The sequence below is a fragment of the Tursiops truncatus genome, chromosome 9 (assembly GCF_011762595.2).
Source record: "Tursiops truncatus isolate mTurTru1 chromosome 9, mTurTru1.mat.Y, whole genome shotgun sequence".
NCBI lineage: Eukaryota > Metazoa > Chordata > Mammalia > Artiodactyla > Delphinidae > Tursiops > Tursiops truncatus.
Window position 1 is genome coordinate 72,986,214 of NC_047042.1, and position 22,526 is coordinate 73,008,739.

General features: G+C 42.0%; 1 protein-coding gene across 8 annotated transcripts in view; it reads left to right on the top strand.

The window, feature by feature from the left end:
* The first annotated feature begins 207 nt into the window (after nucleotides 1-207).
* ST7 (suppression of tumorigenicity 7) overlaps nucleotides 208-22,526 on the top strand; it is a 254,687-nt gene continuing 232,368 nt past the window's right edge. For 2 of the 8 annotated variants that reach the window (XM_073809863.1, XM_019924932.3), the window contains exon 1: nucleotides 213-823. In XM_073809863.1, the coding sequence (XP_073665964.1) occupies nucleotides 750-823 (74 nt within the window). In that variant the 5' untranslated portion in view covers nucleotides 213-749. Of the gene's footprint in view, nucleotides 824-22,526 lie in introns of all 8 variants that reach the window. The other 6 variants (XM_033863176.2, XM_033863175.2, XM_019924941.3 and 3 more) reach the window with 6 other exon arrangements.

Sequence of the window (22,526 nt, forward strand, 5' to 3'; positions counted from 1 at the left end):
AAATCTTGCTTAACAGAATGATTTATCTTCAGGCCTACTAACCAGTGACAGGAGCACATCTAATTTTTTTCTAGTTGCTCCGCGTTTATTCATCCCTCTGAACCTAAATTCTGAGAGAAAGGAGTAGAGCGTTGGGTTTAAGACCTCGTACGCTGGCATCCATCATACTGCAAATGAATTTTGGCTCGAGCTGAAGGTAAAGTGCTCAGTCACTTTGTGCCTCAGTTTCCCTTATCTATATAATGGAGATTGTTGAAGGAATTAGGTGAGATTATACAGACCTTGGAACAGTGCCTGACATACAGGAAACCTCAACATATGTCAAGAGTTTCCCTCAGCGCGCCACTTGGCTTGTCTTTCTAAGTATTAGCATAATATAAATGGCATCAGAACGTGAGGGGCAAGGGCCACGTGATCCTTCCACGAAGGCCACTTGTAGGGGCCTTCAGAGAGTTAGCATTAAGGCTGGGAAAAAAAGGCAAGCGCGCCCGCGACTCGCGCGCGATTTCCCGCCGCGCCCGCGTCCCGGGCGGCGGGCGAGCTCCGGGGGCGCCGGGGCCGCGGCGGCGGCGACGGCGGCGGCGGCGGCGGCGGCGCGAGCGGCGCCTCCGGGCCGGTGAATCATCCCTGCAGACACCGAGAGCCGCGGCAGCAGAGAGCAGCGCCGGAAAAATGGCTGAAGCGGGCACGGGCTTTCTGGAGCAGCTCAAGTCCTGCATAGTTTGGTCTTGGACTTATCTCTGGACCGTATGGTTCTTCATCGTCCTCTTCCTGGTCTACGTCCTGCGGGTGCCCTTGAAAATCAACGACAATTTGAGCACAGGTAAGGCCCGGGCAGCCGGGCCCGCTGCGCTCGCCCCTCCCCCGCCCCGCAAAGTTAGTGCAACTCGCCCGGGGCCGCGGCCAGCGGGGGCGGCCGGGCGCGCGCTCGAGGACGCGCCGGGTCCCGCGCACCGGATGCCCGCGGCCACCCGCCAAGGACGCGGCGCCTCGGCTGGCGGGGTAGACGGGGTAGTGCGAAGGCGACTGGCGGCCTTCGCGGCTCCGCGGCCCGGCGACCCCGCGGAGGAGGAGCCGCGCCGGCAGGCGGGCCTGACCGGCGGCTGCCGCTCCTGCGCCCGACGTGCTCGTCGGGCGGCGACAGAGGAGACGGAGGTCGGGAGGGAGGGAGTCCTCGCGTAAGCCCACTTGGCTGTCTGCGCGTGAACCCCGAGGGCTCCTCAGATTTGTACCGTGTCCTTCCTCACACGCTGTCGGCTGCGGGTGCAGAGCGTCCGAAGTGTAGTCGGACGAGGCGTGCCTCCAGATCCCGGCGCGACTCGGCCGGTCGCGGGCGCCCCCGTGAGGGTACTGCTCAGGGGTGCCCAGCGGCGAAGCCCCCAGAAGGAGTCGACCCCGCACCTGGGGCCGGGACTGCCCGCCTGTGAGCCCCCTGAGTTGCGGGCGAAGAGGCGTCTCTTTTAGATGGGGAGAGGGTTTCTCGAAAGTACTATCAGGGCTATGGATGACGTGTCAGGTTACCAGACGGAATGTCAAAGGGACAAAAGGAGAGATAGGAAATCTGGAATTTATGATGGTTTTAAATGGTCTTAGCCCTTCTCTCTCCCTTCTCCCCGTCCGCATAAGGCGTTGATAACTAGTCATGTTCAGAATCATAGAAAAAGCTCCACATGCTAAGAAGTGAGCCCCGCCGTGTGTCCTCTCCACGGTCGTAAGTGCAGAAGGTAATTAAACAGGATCTTAAACTTGCAGTCAGACAACTGAATCATTAGAAAGCAACCACAGAGAAAACTCACACCAACAGTGACACTCCGGAGACAAATCAAAAACGCAAAGTATATTTTGCAGGAAGGGTTACAGTTCTTGAAGTCTGGAAATAGTTGTGCGACTCGTTAGAAAGGTCTTTTCTTTTTTAAAATTTCACAGTAATTTGGGAAATCCTTACATTCTTGAATGAATGCGTATGTATTCTACCTAATGTGTGATTTACATAGTCCGGGAGTCAGGAGTCTGGAAATGCATTTTCCTCTGTGTTGTTAACTGCACTAAAACAATTTTTAGAATGTTTGAGATAATGTAGTCATTTTGTTAGGTACTTGTGCTTTTATTTATTTTTTTAATTTATTTATTTTTGGCTGCATTGGGTCTTTGTTGCTGCGCGTGGGCTTTCTCTAGTTGCGGTGAGCGGGGGCAACTCTTTGTGGTGTGCGGGCTTCTCATTGCGGTGGCTTCTCTTGTTGCAGAGCACGGGCTCTAGGTGTGCGGGCATCAGTAGTTGTGGCACGCGGGTTCAGTAGTTGTGGTGCGCGGGCTCTAGATCGTAGGCTCAGTAGTTGTGGCGCACAGGGTTAGTTGCTCTGCGGCATGTGGGATCTTCCTGGAGCAGGGCTTGAACCCATGTACCCTGCATTGGCAGGCGGATTCTTAACCACTACGCCACCAGGGGAGCCCCTACTTGTGCTCTTAAATACTAAGCCTCATATACCTTGATTTCTTTAACTTGAACTCATGTTCATATTCACATTTGTTTCATAGTATCCCTTGGGAAGGTACTCCTGGGGTGCAGATAGGACTCTGCACCCGAGAATCATCTTGCCATTTTTATAGGAGCTGCTCAGCCCTTGGATGCAGTCATCCTAGTGATGATGGCTTTCTGGCTTTTCCATCTGTTAGAGTGGTTGCTTATCAGAGTATTCTTCCTTGCTTTTGGTTTCCTTGCCTTTGGCAAATATATCTCTAAGATACCTTCACCTCACGACATGTGGGGTCTTAGTTCCATGTGGGATCTTAGTTCCCCAATCAGGGATGGAAACCGGGTGCCCTGCATTGGAAGGCAGGGTCTTAACCACTGGACCACTGGGAAAGTCCCCAAAGTTTTGTTATCTTTAGAAGTTGCTTGAATATATGAGGCCATGGAGTCTTATATTTATTGGTAAGTGGGTTTAATTTTTTTCTCCCAAAAAATTCATTGTAAGGTTTAAAAATTGTGAACGTTTCTCATTTAATACACATTTAAAATTTTTATTTCAGAACACACATTTGTAATACTACATTTTCTTAAAGTAGGTTAAATAATCATCTACGTGTGTATATGTGTGCATGTGCCCATACGTGCCACATACCAATGCTTCATACAGAACAGGCAAGAAGCAAAATACCTACTGGTAATATGTGTAATTTTAAAAAATATATATTTATTTATTTGGCCTCCCCGGGTCTTAGTTGCGGGTCTTGGGATCTTCTTTGCCACATGCGGGATCTTTAGTTGTGGCATGCGGAATCTTTAGTTGGGGCATGAGGGAATCTTTTAGTTGCAGCCTTCGGGATCTAGTCCCTGACCAGGGATCGAACCCGGGCCCCCTGCATTGGGAGTGCGAAGTCTTGACCACTGCACCACCAGGGAAGTCCCAATATGTGTAATTTTTAAGGAAGAAAATTGTTAGGTCCTCTCCCAGCAACTTTAAATCTAGTATTTCTCACAAACACCTTTGTTAATTTGCATTAGGGTCATTTCTCATTTGGGCTTCTAAGAGATAGAGGAAATATGAAGACGAGGTATGAGATTCAGGCCGTCTGGGCTGAATCTCATCTGACACACGATAGAGGGAACCTGAGACTATTTATCCCAGTGATGCTGGACTTCTGTTTTCAGTGTGGTTTTACCTATATTTTAGTCATAAAAGAAGGTAAAGGAGAAGCACACAGAGAGTACATCTCTCTCTGCCACTTCTGTGAGAAGGTAAGGGGAGAAGGGGACATTGGACCCTCCTATGGTGGAACTTGTCCTTTCAGGGAGATCTAAATGGGTTCTAATGGAACTAATTTTGCTGTTCCTAAGTGCTATGGTGCTTGCCTCTTCCTGTGATGATGAAAGCACATGTCCCTGGAGAGGCTGTTGAATCTAGAGCTGCTTTTAGGAAGCTGTGGGTGGCCCAGGCCTCCTTCCTTAGGGAAGCTGACACTATTGACTGATTTGCAGATATTGAAAAATTCTTGCATTCCTGGGATAAATTCTACCTCATCATGGTGTATAATCCTTTTAATGTATTGTTGGATTTGGTTTGCTAGTATTTTGTTGAGGATTTTTTGCGTCTATGTTCATCAGTGATATTGGCCTGTAATTTCCTTTTTTTGTGTTATCTTTGTATGGTTTTCTTATTTTTTTTTTAATTTTTGAACTTAATTCTATTTATTTTTTTATACAGCAGGTTCTTATTAGTCATCAATTTTATACACATCAGTGTATACATGTCAATCCCAATCTCCCAATTCATCACACCACCACCACCACCACCCCCTGCTGCTTTCCCCCCTTGGTGTCCATACGTTTGTCCTCTACATCTGTGTCTCAATTTCTGCCCTGCAAAACGGTTCATCTGTACCATTTTTCTAGGTTCCACATATATGCGTTAATATACGGTATTTGTTTTTCTCTTTCTGACTTACTTCACTCTGTATGACAGTCTCTAGATGCATCCACGTCTCTACAAATGACCCAGTTTTGTTCCTTTTTATGGCTGAGTAATATTCCATTGTATATATGTACCACATCTTCTTTATCCATTTGTCTGTTGATGGGCATTTAGGTTGCTTCCATGTCCTGGCTATTGTAAATAGTGCTGCAATGAACATTGGGGTGCATGTGTCTTTTTGAATTATGCTTTTCTTTGGGTATATGCCCAGTAGTGGGATTGCTGAGTCATGTGGTAGTTCTATTTTTCGTTTTTTTAAGGAACCTCCATACTGTTCTCCATAGTGGTTGTATCAATTTACATTCCCACCAACAGTGCAAGAGGGTTCCCTTTTCTCCACTCCCTCTCCAGCATTTGTTGTTTGTAGATTTTCTGATGATGGCCATTCTGACAGGTGTGAGGTGATACCTCATTGTAGTTTTGATTTGCATTTCTCTAATAATTAGTGATGTTGAGCAGCTTTTCATGTGCTTCTTGGCCATCTGTATGTCTTCTTTGGAGAAATGTCTATTTAGGTCTTCTGCCCATTTTTGGATTGGGTTGTTTGTTTTTTTTAATATTGAGCTGCATTTCTTTTTAGTATTGAGCTGCAAATTTATATATTTTGGAGGTTACTCCTTTGTCCATTGATTCGTTTGCAACTATTTTCTCCCATTGTGAGGGCTGTCTTTTTGTCTTCTTTATGGTTTCCTTTGCTGTGCAAAAGCTTTGAAGTTTCATTAGGTTCCATTTGTTTATTTTTGTTTTTATTTCCATTACTCTAGGAGGTGGATCAAAAAAGATCTTGCTGTGATTTATGTCAAATGTGTTCTTCCTATGTGTTCCTCTAAGAGTTTTATAGAGCCCAGTCTTACATTTAGGTCTGTAATCCATTTTGAGTTTATTTTTGTGTATGGTGTTGGGGAGTGTTCTAATTTCATTCTTTTACATGTAGCTGTCCAGTTTTCCCAGCACCACTTATTGAAGAGACTGTCTTTTCTCCATTATATATCCTTGCCTCCTTTGTCATAGATTAGTTGACCATAGGTGCGTGGGTTTATCTCTGGGCTTTCTATCTTGTTCCATTGATCTATATTTCTGTTTTTGTGCCAGTACCATATTATCTTGATTACTGTAGCTTTGTAGTATAGTCTGAAGTGAGGGAGTCTGATTCCTCCAGCTCCGTTTTTTTCCCTCAAGACTGCTTTGGCTATTTGGGGTCTTTTGTGTCTCCATACAAATTTTAAGATTTTTTTGTTCTAGTTCTGTAAAAAATGCCATTGGTAATTTGATAGGGATTGCATTGAATATGTAGATTGCTTTGGGTAGTATAATCATTTTCACAATATTGATTCTTCCAATCGAAGAATATGGTATATCTCTTCATCTGTTCATATCATCTTTAATTTCCTTCATCAGTGTCTTATAGTTTTCTGCATACAAGTCTTTTGTCTCCCTAGATAGGTTTATTCCTAGGTATTTTATCCTTTTTGTTGCAATGGTAAATGGGAGTGTTTCCTTAATTTCTCTTTCAGATTTTTCATCATTAGTGTATAGGAATGCAAGAGATTTCTGTGCATTAATTTTGTATCCTGCTGCTTTATGAAATTCATTGATTAGCTCTAGCAGTTTTCTTGTGGCATCTTTAGGATTCTCTATGTATAGTATCATGTCATCTGCAAACAGTGACAGTTTTACTTCATATTTTCCAATTTGGATTCCTTTTATTTCTTTTTCTTCTCTGTTTGCCATGGCTAGGACGTCCAAAACTATGTTGAATAATAGTGGTGAGAGTGGACATCCTTGTCTTATTCCTGATCTTAGAAGATATGCTTTTAGTTTTTTACCATTGAGAATGATGTTTGCTGTGGGTTTGTCATATATGGCCTTTATTATGTTGAAGTATGTTCCCTCTTTGCCCACTTTCTGGAGAGATTTATCATAAATGAATGTCGAATTTTGTCAAAACCTTTTTCTGCATCTATTAAGATGATCATATGGTTTTATTCTTCAATTTGTTAATATGGTTTATCACATTGATTGATTTGCATATATTGAAGAATCCTTGCATCCCTGGGATAAATCCCACTTGATCATGGTGTATGATCCTTTTAATGTGTTGGTGGATTCAGTTTTCTAGTATTTTGTTGAGGATTTTTGCATCTATATTCATCAGTGATATTGGTCTGTAATTTTCTTTTTTTGTAGTGTCCTTGTCTGGTTTTGGTATCAGGGTGATACCTCATAGAATGAGTTTGGGAGTGTTCCTTCCTCTGCAATTTTTTGGAAGAGTTTGAGAAGGATGGGTGTTAGCTCTTCTCTAAATGTTTGATAGAATTCACCTGTGAAGCCAGGTGGTCCTGGACTTTTCTTTGTTGGAAGATTTTTAATCACAGTTTCAATTTCATTATTTGTGATTGGTCTGTTCATATTTTCTATTTCTTCCTGGTTCAGTCTTGGAAGGTTATACCTTTCTAAGAATTTGTCCATTTCTTCCAGGTTGTCCATTTTATTGGCATAGAGTTGCTTGTAGTAGTCTCTCAGGATGCTTTGTATTTCTGTGGTGTCTGTTGTAACTTCTCCTTTTTCATTTCTAATTTTATTGATTTGAGTCCTCTCCCTCTTTTCCTTGATGAGTCTGGCTAATGGTTTATCAATTTTGTTTATCTTCTCAAAGAACCAGCTTTTAGTTTTATTGATCTTTGCTATTGTTTTCTTTGTTTCTATTTCATTTATTTCTGCTCTGATCTTTATGATTTCTTTCCTTCTGCTAACTTTGGGTTTTGTTTGTTCTTCTTTCTCTAGTTCCTTTAGGTGTAAGGTTAGATTGTTTATTTGAGATTTTTCTTGTTTCTTGAGGTAGGCTTGTATAGCTATAAACTTCCCTCTTAGAACTGCTTTTGCCGCATCTCATAGCTTTTGGACCATCATGTTTTCATTGTCATTTGTCAGTAGGTATTTTTTGATTTCCTCTTTGATTTCTTCAGTGATCTCTTGGTTATTTAGTAAAGTGTTGTTTAGCCTCCCTGCGTTTGTGTTTTTTACATTTTTTCCCCTGTAGTTGATTTCTAATCTCCTAGCTTTGTGGTCAGAAAAGATGCTTGATATGATTTCAATTTTCTTAAATTTACTGAGGCTTGATTTGTGACCCAAGATGTGATCTATCCTGGAGAATGTTCCATGTGCACTTGAGAAGAAAGTGTGTTCTGTTGTTTTTGGATGGAATGTCCTATAAATATCAATTAAATATATCTGGTCTATTGTGTCATTTAACGCTTGTGTTTCCTGATTAATTTTCTGTTTGGATGATCTGTCCATTGGTGTAAGTGAGTTGTTAAAGTCCCGCACTATTATTGTGTTACTGTTGATTTCCACTTTTATAGCTGTTAGCAGTTGCCTTATGTATTGAGGTGCTCCTATTTTGGGTGCATATATATTTATAATTGTTATATCTTCTACTTGGATTGATCCCTTGATCATTATGTAGTGTCCTTCCTTGTCTTTTGTAAAGTTCTTTATTTTAATGTCTATTTTATCTGATATGAGTATTGCTACTCCAGCTTTCTTTTGATTTCCATTTGCATGGAATATCTTTTTCCATCCCCTCACTTTCAGTCTGTCTGTGTCCCTAGGTCTGAAGTGGGTCTCTTGTAGGCAGCGTATATATGGATCTTGTTTTTGTTTCCATTCAGCATGCCTGTGTCTTTTGCTTGGAGCATTTAATCCATTCACGTTTAATTATCGATATGTATGTTCCTATGACCATTTTCTTAATTGTTTTGGGTTTGTTTTTGTAGGTCCTCTTCTTCTCTTGTGTTTCCCACTTAGAGAAGTTCCTTTAGCATTTGTTGTAGAGCTGGTTTGGTAGTGCTGATTTCTCTTAGCTTTCGCTTGTCTGTAAAGCTTTTGATTTCTCCATCGAATCTGAATGAGATCCTTGCTGGGTAGAGTAATCTTGGTTGTAGGTTGTAGGTTCTTCCCTTTCATCACTTTAGTATATCATGCAACTCCCTTCTGGCTTGTAAAGGTTCTGCTGAGAAATCAGCTGTTAACCTTATGGGGGTTCCCCTGTATATTATTTGTCACTCTTCCCTTGCTGCTTTCAATAATTTTTCTTTGTCTTTAATTTTTGCCAGTTTGATTACTATGTGTCTCGGCATGTTTCTCCTTAGGTTTATCCTGTATGGGACTCTCTGCACTTCCTGGACGTGTGTGGCTATTTCCTTTCCCATTTTAGGGAAGTTTTTGACTATAATCTCTTCAAATATTTTCTCTGGTCATTTCTCTCTCTCTTCTCCTTCTGGGACCCTTATAATGCGAATATTGTTGCATTTACTGTTTTCCCAGAGGTCTCTTAGGCTGTCTTCATTTATTTCATTCTTTTTTCTTTATTCTGTTCTGGCAGCAGTGAATTCCACCATTCTGTCTTCCGGTCACTTATCCGTTCTTCTGCCTCATTTATTTTGCTATTGATTCCTTCTAGTGTATTTTTCATTTCAGTTATTGTATTGTCCATCTCTGTTTGTTTGTTCTTTAATTCTTCTAGATCTTTGTTAAACATTTCTTGCATCTTCTTGATCTTTGTCTCCATTCTTTTTCTGAGGTCTTGGATCATCTTCACTATCATTCTGAATTCTTTTTCTGGAAGGTTGCCTATCTCTACTTCATTTAGTTGTTTTTCTGGAGTGTTATCTTGTTCCTTCATCTGGTACATAGCCCTCTGCCTTTTCATCTTGTTTGTCTTTCTGTGAATGTGGTTTTTTTCCCACAGGCTGCAGGATTGTAATTCTTGCTTCTGTTGTCTGTCCTCTAGTGGATGAGGCTATCTAAGAGGCTTGTGTAAGTTTCGTGATGGGAGGGACTGGTGGTGGGTAGAGCTGGCTGTTGCTCTGGTGAGCAGAGCTCAGTAAAACTTTAATCCGCTTGTCTGCTAATGGGTGGGGCTGGGTCCCCTCCCTACTGGTTGTTTGGCCTGAGACGACCCAACACTGGAGCCTACCCAGGCTCTTTTGTGGGGCTAGTGACCGGCTTTGGGAGGGCTCACACCAAGGAGTACTTCCCAGAACTTCTGCTACCAGTGTCCTTGTCCTCACGGTGAGACCGAGCCACCCTCCGCCTCTGCAGGAGACCCTCCGACACTGGTAGGTAGGTCTGGTTCAGTCTCTGTGGGGTCACTGCTCCTTCCCCTGGGTCCTGATGTGCACACTACTTTGTGTGTGCCCTCCGAGAGTGGAGTCTCTTTTTCCCCCAGTCCTGTCTAAGTCCTGCAATCAAATCCCGCTAGCCTTCAAAGTCTGATTCTCTAGGAATTCCTCCTCCTGTTGCCAGACCCCAAGATTCGTAAGCCTGACATGGGGCTCAGAACCTTCACTCCAGTGTGTGGACTTCTGTGGTATAAGTGTTCTCCAGTTTGTGAGTCACCCACCCAGCAGTTATGGGATTTGATTTTACTGTGATTGCGCCCCTCCTACCATCTCATTGTGGCTTCTCCTTTACTTTGGATGTGGGGTATCTTTTTTGGTGAGTTCCAGTGTCTTCCTGTCAATGATTGTTCAGCAGTTAGTTGTGATTCCGGTGTTCTCGCAAGAGGGAGTGAGAGCATGTCCTTCTACTCCGCCATCTTGAACCAATCTCCTTTGTATGGTTTTGGTGTCAGGGTGATGTTGGCCTCAAAGAATGAGTTTGGAAGTGTTCCTTGCTCTGCAGGTTTTTGGAATAGTTTGAGGAGGATAGGTGTTAACTCTTCTCTAAATGTTTGGTAGAATTCACCTGTGAAACCATCTTCTGTTTTTTTGGGAGTTTTTAAATTTAAATCTTATAATGAAAAATGAATTTAGGAGAGACAAAGGAGGAAGCAAACATATTAGGAATAGCACACAGTGGTTAGTTTGATAATTGATTTTTGATGTTCTGCCCTTGAGTTGGATAGAAGAATGTTAAAATAGTTCTATGATTTACTGAAAATATAATGAACTTTTAACAAGATTTTTAAAAACCCCAAATTATATTGTTACTTGTCAGTTTTCAAGTGAATTAATTATCCTAAGACAGTGCTTTTCCGAAAGGGCAGAAAATTAATTGTAGACAGGAGCAGTCATGTGGGATATTATTCAAGAAAAACAGTAGCATAGATTAATCTTGTTTTTTTTTTTTTTTTTTTCATTTTTGTGGTACACGGGCCTCTCACTGTTGTAGCCTCTCCCATTGCGGAGCACAGGCTCCGGACGCGCAGGCTCAGCGGCCATGGCTCACGGGCCCAGCCGCTCCGCGGCATGTGGGATATTCTCGGACCGAGGCACGAACCCGCGTCCCCTACATCGGCAGGTGGACTCTCAACCACTGCGCCACCAGGGAAGCCCTATTTCTCTATTTTTAACATAAATATACAAACTATATTTTGTAGAATCCTTTTAGATTTACAGAAGATTACTAAAATACTACAGAGCGTTCCCATATACCTAACATCCAGTTTCCCCTATTACTAGTATCTTACATTATTATGGTACATTTGTTTCAATTAAGGAACCAATATTGACACATCATTTTTAAAAAATTATTTTATTGAAGTATAGTTGATTTACAATGTTGTGTTAGTTTCTGGTTTACAGCAAATGATTCAGATATATATATATGAATATATATATGTAATAGTTAGCATTTGCTAATCCCAAACTCCCAGTCCATCCCTCCTGCACCTCCCCTTCCCCATGGCAATCACAAGTCTGTTCTCTATGGCTGTGAGTCTGTTTCTGTTTCATAGATAAATTCATTTGTGACACATCATTTTTAATTGAAGTCTATACATCATTCAGATTTCCTTAGTTTTTACCAAATGTCCTTTTACTATGTTCCAGGATTCCATCCAGTATACCACACTACATTGTTGTCATGTCTCCTTAGACTTCTTTTGGCTGTGACAGGGTTTCATATTTTTCTGGTTTTTGATGACCTTGATAGTTTTGAGGAGTATTGGTTAGGTGTTTTGTAGACTCTTCCTGAACTGGGATATGTCAGGAGTTTTTCTCATGATTTTTCTGGGATTATGGATTTGGGGAGGGAGGACCACAGAGGTAAAACGCCATTTTCATTACATATCATGGGTGCATACCATCAATTTGATTTGTCACTGTTGATGTTGACCTTGATCACCTGACTGAGGTGGTTTAGTGTTTGTCAAGTTCTACACTGTAAAGCTACTCCCTCTCCCCTTCAAATACTGTACTATTAAAATGGAAGTCACTTTGCACAGCCCATGCTTCTGGAGTAAAGTTTTGCTTCCCTTTGCAAAAATAAACAGAGACCACCCAAAAGGAATAAGTAAAGGCTGTTTATTCAGAGCTTGCTATAGCAAGGAAGAACTTCACCAAGAGAATTGTTCACCATTTTGGAAACTCAGGACTCCAATAGCAATACCATTTGTAGTATCTGAGTCGCTAATATGACATACTTGTATCGGCCTGCATTGGTAGTTGTTGCATTCATGGTGATGCTATGTAAGGGTACAAGTGTCTGTCTACTTCATTAAATGTTTACCAAAGTCATGAAAACATTTGCATTCTGAATACAATTGTATTATTTTAAACAGGGCCAGAGTGAGGCATGTGAGGTGCCTGGGTGCAGAATTTAAGGAGCTACTCTCTCTCAGTCCTGCAGGTGCAGCTTCAGCATTTGCATGACTTTGCCTTAAATTTTATACCCTAGGTGCCTTGCTCGCCTTATCCCTTATCCTGCCCTTGATTACAAATTGTGTTCTGTTTACTTCTTCTTTATATTAGAGTTAGGATATTATATTGATTATTTTTGAAATTTATGTGTGAGAGTAGGTAGATTATTAAGTTTGTTATAGGATAGAAAGAGGGTGTTTAAAATTAGTTTTTATAAAAGGTGTTAGATCTGATTGGACTGAGAACCACTGCTGTAGGGCATATATTTGGAAGTGTCCCTTCCTTAGCCATATCAGCATCTTCAGTTTTATTGGATATTTCCAGATTAATTTACATATGATTGTATTAGTCAGAGATTGCTGCAGTAATGCTACATAAAACAAAACAAAACAAAACAAAAAAACACTTTAAAACTTAGTGGCTTAAAACAACAAGTGTTCGGGGCTTCCCTGGTGGCGCAGTGGTTGAGAATCCGCCTGCCGATGCAGGGGACGGGGGTTCGTGCCCCGGTCCGGGAAGATCCCACGTGCCGCGGAGCGGCTGGGCCCGTGAGCCATGGCCGCTGAGCCTGCACGTCCGGAGCCTGTGCTCAGCAATGGGAGAGGTCACAACAGTGAGAGGCCTGTGTACAGCAAAGAAAAAAACAAAACCAAAAACAAACCAAAAAAACAATAAGTGTTTATTTTTCCCTGTTGTAACTCAAATGTGCTTGGCTGGATTCCTGACTCCAGACATCGGGCTCCAGGCTCCAGGCTACAGATTAGGTTAAGGTCGGATTCAGGTCTGCTCCGTGTCTCTCATTCTGTTGAACAAATAGCTACCCAATCTTCTCATGCAACATGGCAAGAGCAAAAAGAAGGCAAGTGGAAATATGTAGAACCTCATGTGGGTCATATCTAGAGCTGGCCTACTGTCTCCTTCTCTGTCACTTCTGCCTACTTTCCATTGGTGAGAGCAAGTCATAAGCCCAACATCTGTGGGGTAGGGAAGTATACTCTGCTTATTCTGCAGAGCCATCTGGAAAAGTTGTGGATCATAATTCCAATACAAGGAGGGTATGAAGAATTATGACCCATGATTCAGTTTACTACAATGGTTGTACCATTATATACTCTACCAGTCATGTATGCAAGCTTCTATTTCTCAGCATCTTCAAGATCTTGATGTTACCAGACTTCAACATTTTTGCTAGTTTGATGCGTGCCAAATGACATATTGTTATTTTAATTTGCATTTCCAATTGTATATGTCTATTCAAAATATTTACTACATACTTGTTTTTAAAGATTAGTTTTTCTTCCACTATAAAGTCAGTTAATAAGAATAATAAAATCTTTTTGTGATGAAAACAAAAATTTGGAATATGAGATTATGATGGTTGTAATTAGTTACAAACTCTGGCAACCAATTTCTATTCTTTTGCTTACATGATGTCAGATATTCTGAAGAATATTAAAAATGTCTATACTCTTTTTTTAATAAATTTATTTATTTTTAAAATTTATTTTTGGCTGTGTTGGGTCTTTGTTGCTGCATGCGGGCTTTCTCTAGTTGCGGTGAGCGGGGGCTACTCTTCATTGCCATGCGTGGGCTTCTCATTGCAGTGGCTTCTCTTGTTTTGGAGCATGGGCTCTAGGCGTGCAGGCTTCAATAGTTGTGGCTCGCAGGTTCTAGAGTGCAGGCTCCGTAGTTGTGGCGCACGGGCTTAGTTGTCCCGCGGCACATGTGATCTTCCCGGACCAGGGCTTGAACCCGTGTCCCCTGCACTGGCAGGCGGATTCTTAACCACTGCACCACCAGGGAAGCCCTATACTCTGTTTCTGAAAGACCCTTTTAGTTCTGACATTATGATTCTGTGGACATGGTGCATTTACAGTTTTCTTTCTACTTAGTAATCTAATTCTGTTGAATCCATTTAGTAAGTCAGGTATACGCTATGTATTCCAAACTACTCTTTTGAAAATGTGACTGGTTATTACAGAATATGCTGCTGTTGTGAGTTTCAGTAAACGGATTTCTGGGGTGTTTCTCTGGGAAGAGTGCTTCCTCTTTACTGGAACTGCTCCATCTGGAGGCAGCGCTTACCGGTGGACTCCATCCAGGTGAGAGAGGCGTGGGGAGGAAGAAAGGCACCCACAGAGTTTCTGCCTTGTATTGAGTGGGCCAAAAAGTTCCTTTGACTTTTCAGTAAAAAAAAAAAGACACATTTTTCAGTTTCACCAGGAAGTTTATTGGACAATGTATTCACCGTTTTGTTCCACTACCTTCTGCCATTTTTCAGGCAACTTCGTAATTCCATCTTCCCAAAACTATTTATCTTTTTGAGCAAAGAACTGGTCCAGGTGCCTTTTACAGTCTTTCAGGGAATTGAAATTTTCTCCATTAAGAGAATATTGTAAAGACCGAAATAAATGGATATCTGAAGGTGCAATGTCTGGTGAATATAGTGGATGAATCAGAAATTCCCAGCCAAGCTGTAACAGTTTTTGCCTGGTCAGCAAAGAAACAGGCAGCCTTGTGTTATCCTGATGGAAGAGTATACGTTTTCTGTTGACTAATTCTGGATGCTTTTCGTCAAGTGCTGCTTTCAGTTGGTCTAATTGAGAGCAGTATTTGTTGGAATTAATCATTTGGTTTTCCGGAAGGAGCTCTGTATAATAGAGGACTCCTTTCCAATCCCACCATATACACAACATCACCTTCTTTGGATGAAGACTGGCCTTTGGTGTGGTTGATGGTGGTTCATTTCGCTTGCCCCACGGTCTCTTCCATTCCACATTATTGTACAGTATCCACTTTTTATCGCCTGTCACAATTTGTTTTAAAAACAGAACATTTTCATTATGTTTCAGTAGAGAATTGCATGTGGAAATACGGTCAAGGAGGTTTTTTTCACTTAACTTATGTGGAACCCGAGCATCAAAGCAATTAACATAGCCAAGCTGGTGCAAATGATTTTCAGCACTTGATCTGGATATTTTGAGTATCTCCCGCATGGTATAATGTTGATTGTTCTCAATTAATGTCTCGATTTGATCGCTGTCAACTTCAACTGGTCTACCCGTCTGTGGAGCATTGTCCAGTGGTAATCTCCAACATGAAACTTCACAAACCACTTTTGACATGTTTGATCAGTCACAGCACCTTCTCCAAACACTGCACAAAACTATTTATGTGTTTCAGTTGAGTTTTTACCTTTCTTGAAATAATAAAGCATACTATGCTGAAAATGTTGCTTTTTTTCTTCCATCTTCAATATTAAAATGGCTACACAAAAATTCACCAATTTTGATGTCTTTTTTTAAAATGCACACTGATATGACAGCTGTCACTTACAATGTAACAAAATTGTTTCGAATGAAGTTAAAGACAACTAAGCGCTTCTAGAGCCATCTTACGGAAAAAAACAAACGAAACTTTTGGCCAACACAATACATATAATCCCATTTATGCTGGATCAGACAGGTTAGTCCTAGAATGGTGGTGTTTTTAGAGAAGCACAGGCCATTACTGACAACAATAACAAAAATGAGTGGAAAGAAATTTCATTCTGTACTGTTATTTCTTAATGGAGATACAATTCATAACCCCAGTGCATTTCTAGTGTCTGCTTTGTCTGCTGTTCCTCATATATCACCCTGCCCTTTGTTCTTTCTCCTGTTCCCAGTCAGCCAGGACTTTTACTCTCCTTACTCTCTTCAGCCTCAGTGTTTTATTGCAGAGAGTGACTCTTCTATAGCCCTTTTCTCTCTTTCTACTGTCTCAGGTCCTCTCTTGTCTCTTAGGTCTAGTGCTTCTCTGCCCATTTTTTTATTCTGCATCACAGAAAGCCTGGGGACGGTGGACTAGGAGAGTCTCTTGGATTTTGAGGCTGGTGGAGTGAAGGTCTGGGTAGAGTATTGATTTGGATTTTCTTTGGCAGGCTGTGGACAGAGTGAGGACGTCTATGCATAGGCCACCATTAATGCCTTTTGTGCTGTCACACAAGGAAGGGAAGGCTTGTTTGGGGCTCTAGGGGTGTGCCCAGTTCTTCCTTTTGCCCCAGCAGCCCCATGGCCAGGAGCCATCCTTTAGAAAAAATATGGAAAGGAGGCAGGGCCTTCAAAGAGACAGCCATTGAGGCACTCCTGGTTTCTGTGGGACTGCTAAGGCTTGGTATTGCCAAGGCAGGTCTGTTCTACAATAGTATGTGGAATATGTTTCTTTTACAGGTGGGAGAAAAGCTGCCTCTTCATCAGGGATTGGTATATCCTTTCCTGCTGGAATAGCACTTTTTCTTTTTTGCTGCACTGCACAGCACGTGGGCTCTTGGTTCCCCGACCAGGAACTGAACCTGCGCCCCCTGCAGTGGAAGCACGGAGTCCTAACCACTGGACCGCCAGGGAGGTCCCCAGAATAGCACATTCTTACGTGACTTGATACTCAGATGTTCAGGTCTTTTCTGCGTGATTCTTTCACTTTTAAGTGTGATTTTTAGAACTCCCACGGCTTAGTTTTGGTGAATCCCTCCCCCGCATCCCCCACCCCTTAAATACCTTTGCACAGTTGTCCTCACTGCAGCTACATCAGGGCCATCGTGCCTGCTTGGCTTGGTCCTAGAGCGGTGATTTTAATCTGGAGTGTAGCTGACTGGGGCACCAAATCCTGAATGGTAATGAGGTTTTAATCTTGAGGCTGCGGTTTCAGTAGATGGGCTGGCGATGTCAGGATTCTCTTTGACAGGCTAGTGGTCGGTGACTTGCTATATTCTTCAGCATCCACACATTTTATTCTGTTAGGTAAGCAGGGAAAGGTTAGTTTTTGGTGCCAAGAGCTTAGTTGAGTCATTCCTTCGCCCCTTCTGGCCATCCTCACATCTTTTGGTAAGACAGGTACACTTACTGGCTGTTGGCAGTCTTCAAGGAGAGAAACAGTAGGTCGGGGAGGCTGGGTCAGTATACATGGAACAGCATGTCTCTTGCCAGGGAAGGGAAAGGCTGCTTCCTGATCTGTAGGTGTGAGGTCTTCTGATGCCTTCAGACCTGCTTTTCCTTGGAGGCCCAGCTATCACAGGGGTTAGTGAGGATGAATCCCAGTTCCTATGTCTTAGAATCCAGCATCTTGGAAGGCAACAGAGGAGACCAAAAATAGAATGGACCAATTACCTCTCAGAAAAGGCTAGACTAGATCCTAGACTAGAACATTGTGTAAGGATTTTGAGTGGGGGAAATTAAATGCTTTGATGTATATTATGAATATAACTATTGCTGGCAGAGATAAGGGCACTATGTTAATGAAGGTCCCAGCAGGAAACATATCATACACTCAGATTGTTAACTGAGAAGAATTTAATAAACAAAGATGTGGGCAGGAAAATAAAAAAGGATATTTTATTGATAATAAAGGGTAGTGTACTACTTTGGAGCTAGCAGCAGCAGGGAGCCATTACCATCTGCAGGCGTGAAGGGACAAGGGGAAGCAGCAGTTACTGGAACCTGGAGAGATAGCCCTGCAGAAGGCTGTGGCCTTCTGAAGAGAGCCAGGGCCAACTTGTGACTCTGAGGTGAAGCTGTACGTTGGGAGCCGGGGAAGAATGTCCTTCCCCCATTCCCCGCCCACACTCTGAATCCCTTGTTGGGGTCTCCCATTGGATGAACCAACCAGAGCCAGAGGGTAGAGTGAGGAAGGTGGGAAGTAAGCTGGAGGGGCAAGTGGGAAATGCCTAGCCTAGCATAAGGCACTTTTCTCTGCCTCCTTGAACCATTTTTTTAAAGGAGTTTCTTTTTCCTAACAAGAGGCATTTCTCAAGGTTCTGTTTTTCAATAATCTTCTTTTCTCATGCTGTACCCTTCAGTAATCTCATGTAGGGAGATTACTTTCTGCCCCCATCTCAGCTTCCAGGTTTGCATTTTCAGTGGCCTATTGGATATTTTCTTTGAGATACAGATCACTAGCTCTTTTCTTTCTCTTCCTCCCAGCAGAGCTCAGTTTCTCTGAAGGATCGCACCACTTGCAAGGCTCGTAATAATCTTCATCTATTATTTCCTTTACATGTATTTAGTTGACAGATCCTGTCAAATTTTAGTGCTTCATGAGTCACCCTTCAATTCCTACTTCTATCTTTATTTCAGCCTTTATAATCTTATTACAGTAATCTCCCAAATGATCTTCCTGCCTCTGATCTCTCCTAATCTATCCTCCATACTGGGATTTTGCTTTCAGATCCTTTAATGTCTTCCTGTTGCCTAGTAAATAAAATGGAGACATCTAAATCGAATATTCTAGGCCTTCTTCCATTAGCCCCGGTGAACCTTTCTAGCTTGATACTCAGAACTAACCTTCATATTTTGCGCTCCACTCAAAATATACTTTACTTCATGTATTGTCATCATTTCCATTATGCTCATTTCTTAATCACTTTAAAAATTACTCACTTTTTTTTTTATCATGGAGACCGGATGACACCTATAGTTTACTGATTCCAAATGGTTCCTCAAACCCCCAATTCTAAGTGCTCCACATAACCTATATATCCCATTGGCTCCCTGACCTCCTTGTCCTGTGTTTCCTGAGGACCTTGACCTTTCCTTCCAGAGTCTTACTCCTACTTATGGTACATCCAGGCCTGTCAGCCCCTGAACTCTGGGGGCCCTCAGTCTTCTCCCCAACAGTGTATGTTCCTCTGAAAGTCGAGCCCTTTTATTTGATGCTGGTCACAAGGAACAACTGACAGTCAATGTGGAGGCCCCTCTAGCACTTTTTTTTTTTTCTTCATTTTAACATCTTTATTGGAGTATAATTGCTTTACAATGGTATGTTAGTTTCAGCTTCACAACAAAATGAATCAGTTATATATATACATATGTTCCCATATCTCTTCCTGCTTGTGTCTCCCTCCCTCCCACCCTCCCTATCCCACCCCTCCAGGCGGTCACAAAGCACCGAGCTGATCTCCCTGTGCTATGCGGCTGCTTCCCACTAGCTATCTACCTTATGTTTGGTAGTGTATATATGTCCATGCCTCTCTCTCGCTTTGTCACAGTTTACCCTTCCCCCTCCCCATAGCCTCAAGTCCATTCTCTAGTAAGTCTGTGTCTTTATTCCTGTTTCACCCCTAGGTTTTTCATGACATTTTTTTTTCTTAAATTCCATATATATGTGTTAGCATACGGTATTTGTCTCTCTCTTTCTGACTTACTTCACTCTGTATGACAGACTCTAGGTCTATCCACCTCATTACAAATAGCTCAATTTCGTTTCTTTTTATGGCTGAGTAATATTCCATTGTATATATGTGCCACATCTTCTTTATCCATTCATCCGATGATGGACACTTAGGTTGTTTCCACCTCTGGGCTATTGTAAATAGAGCTGCAATGAACATTTTGGTAGATGACTCTTTTTGAATTATGGTTTTCTCAGGGTATATGCCCAGTAGTGGTATTGCTGGGTCATATGGTAGTTCTATTTGTAGTTTTTTAAGGAAGCTCCATACTGTTCTCCACAGTGGTTGTATCAATTTACATTCCCACCAACAGTGCAAGAGGGTTCCCTTTTCTCCACACCCTCTCCAGCATTTATTGTTTCTAGATTTTTTGATGATGGCCATTCTGACTGGTGTGAGATGATATCTCATTGTAGTTTTGATTTGCATTTCTCTAATGATTAGTGATGTTGAGCATTCTTTCATGTGTTTGTTGGCAATCTGTATATCTTCTCTGGAGAAACGTCTATTTAGGTCTTCTGCCCATTTTTGGATTGGGTTGTTTGTTTTTTTGTTATTGAGCTGCATGAGCTGCTTGTAAATTTTGGAGATTAATCCTTTGTCAGTTGCTTCATTTGCAAAATTTTCTCCCATTCTGAGGGTTGTCTTTTGGTCTTCTTTATGGTTTCCTTTGCTGCGCAAAAGCTTTTAAGTTTCATTAGGTCCCATTTGTTTACTTTTGTTTTTATTTCCATTACTCTAGGAGGTGGGTCAAAAGGGACCTTCCCTCTAGCACTTCTGATTCACTTTTTGTTGACTAAAATTTTTATTTTAAAATAATCTTAAATTTACAGAGAAGTCGAAAGTCAGTACAGGTTTTTTTTTCTTCCAGAACCACTAGAGAGGACGTTGCTGATGTGATTTCCTACACTTTCCTTAGTATTTCCTACAAACAAGGGTGTTCTCCTACATAACCACAGTAAACTCATCAAAATAAATTGATTCTACTAATTAATCAGTTTAATTCATCAGAAATTCGTACAGTACTACCATCTAGTTCTCAGGCACTACTCAAGTCTCACCAGTGGTTCCAATAATGTGCTTCATAGCAAAAGGATCATTTGCAATCATGCATTAGATTTGGTTGCTGTGTCTCTTTAGACCTCTTTAATCTGGAACAGTTCCTCAGTTTTTCCTTGACTTTCGTGACCTGGATATTTTTGATGAATACATGCCAGTTATTTGGTAGAACACCCTTCAATTTGGGTTTGCCCCATGGTTCTTCATGATTAAGTGCAGGGTATGTATGTACCTTGGCCAGAATATCACAGTAGCAATGCTGTGTTTTTCTCATTGCATCCTATCAGGTAGCTCATGATTTTTATTTGTCCCATTAGTGACGATGCTCATTTTGATCCTTTGAATCCTTGCATCTGCAAGGATTTGCTGCTGTAAAGTTATTTTTACTCCTTTTGTAGTTAGTATGTATTTTGTGGAGAAGAGCTTTGGAATTACATAAATTCTTCATCAGACTTTCAGTGTATTCATTTATTTCTTTGTATCAGTGTGGACTCCTGGTTTCCTGTTTCATTCAGTGAGCTATAATTTGTTACTATCACTATTATTATTTTGATACTCAAACTGTCCCAGATTTGGCCCTTCAAGCGGGCTTCTGTATCCTTTTGACATGTCCCTGTCATTCTTTGAGAACTTGATTACTTTCTAAGATGTTCCAGTCTCAGCTTGTGCTTTACCTGCTCCAGCCTTAGAATCAGCAGTTTCTCTAAGACTCCCTTTTTCCTTTTAGTGGAGACAAATATTTAGAAGTCAAGATCTGGGCACAAGGTGTGCTTATTGCTTGTTGGCGTTTTGCTTCTCCCAGCCCTCTCAGACGACAGAGCAAGGGAATATATGTATAGATAGATAGATAGATAGATAGATGGATACAGATAGAGATAGGCACATTTAAATGTATATTTCTTTATATCTATTTATTCCCTATCTAGCTCTCTTGAAATCATGAATTCACATTGATACCTCAGATTCCATTCTAATCCCTCCAGAGTTCATTCCAGTTTTCTTTCCATATCTGTTTCTTCACTGACGGTGAGAAACCTGGGTCCCACTATCCTTAATATACTTTCTGTTTGCTCAATATATCTGTATGTACCAGTATCTCTTAACATTCCTTCTCACCTTACTCTGACTCTGACATACTTGGGTTATGAAACCACATGCTGAGCAGACCTCAAAGGCCCTGCTCATCCTGTTTGGATTCTAACACCCAATACCTCTACGTTCCTCCCCACTCCCCCCAGGGGGATGGCTTCCTCTCACCATTCAGCTCTGACATCACATTTGGGGCCACTCCCTTTTCTTATGCCCTCCTGACTCTGCTTGGGCTCTGACACCCCAAGCAGAGGTGTTCCCATGCGTGGATGAGCTCCTCACCCTGCTCTGGGCCTCTGTGCCGCTGCCACTCCCCCACCCCCACCCCCGACACACACTGTGTTTGCCACCCCAGCATAGAGGCCCACTTTGCTTGGCCCTCCCTATGAGTTTAGCATGGAATTATTTAGGAGGAGAAAGAGAAGAGGTGGGCCAAACTCTATGATTGTTTACCCCCCTTCTTCTTACCTTTTAAGAAGAAAGATCCAAATAATCTGTTAATCAGTTACGACAGACCTAGAATTTCAATAGACCTGGCTTGTCCTCTTCCATTAAGCTATGCCATCATCTGTTTGTTATATCCTTCAGTTCTTAAAATGGAATTTATCTAAATCTGCAAAGATGTAAGGCCCTGAAGAATTGAACCTTGTTCCAAAGGGAATGTCTCCTGAAAAGAAGTTTGAATTCAAGCCCCAATTTGCACATATTCATGTATGTGAGAGAGAAAGAGAAGAGGAGAGGAGAAGGGAGGAAAGAGAGAGAGAGAGAAGAAAAAATTGAAAGTTGTGATCCATCATGTATAAAGGCCTCTCTTGTGAAGGGGCCAATCTTTGTGCAATTAAAAAAAAAAAAATTCTAAGAAGCTCCTCCTTTTTCTTCCAAACCAGGTTATGGATTAAGTAGCCTCTCCCAGTGTGCGAGAAGGACCCGCTTAGACTCTGTCATCTTCTCTTCTAGGCTAGAAGTTTTTCAAGGGCAGGACTGTAGGCTCAGTGAGAGCAGGTCATGTCTGCTAGGACACATTTGTGTCTCCAGCGCCAGCTCTGGGCTCTACTGCAT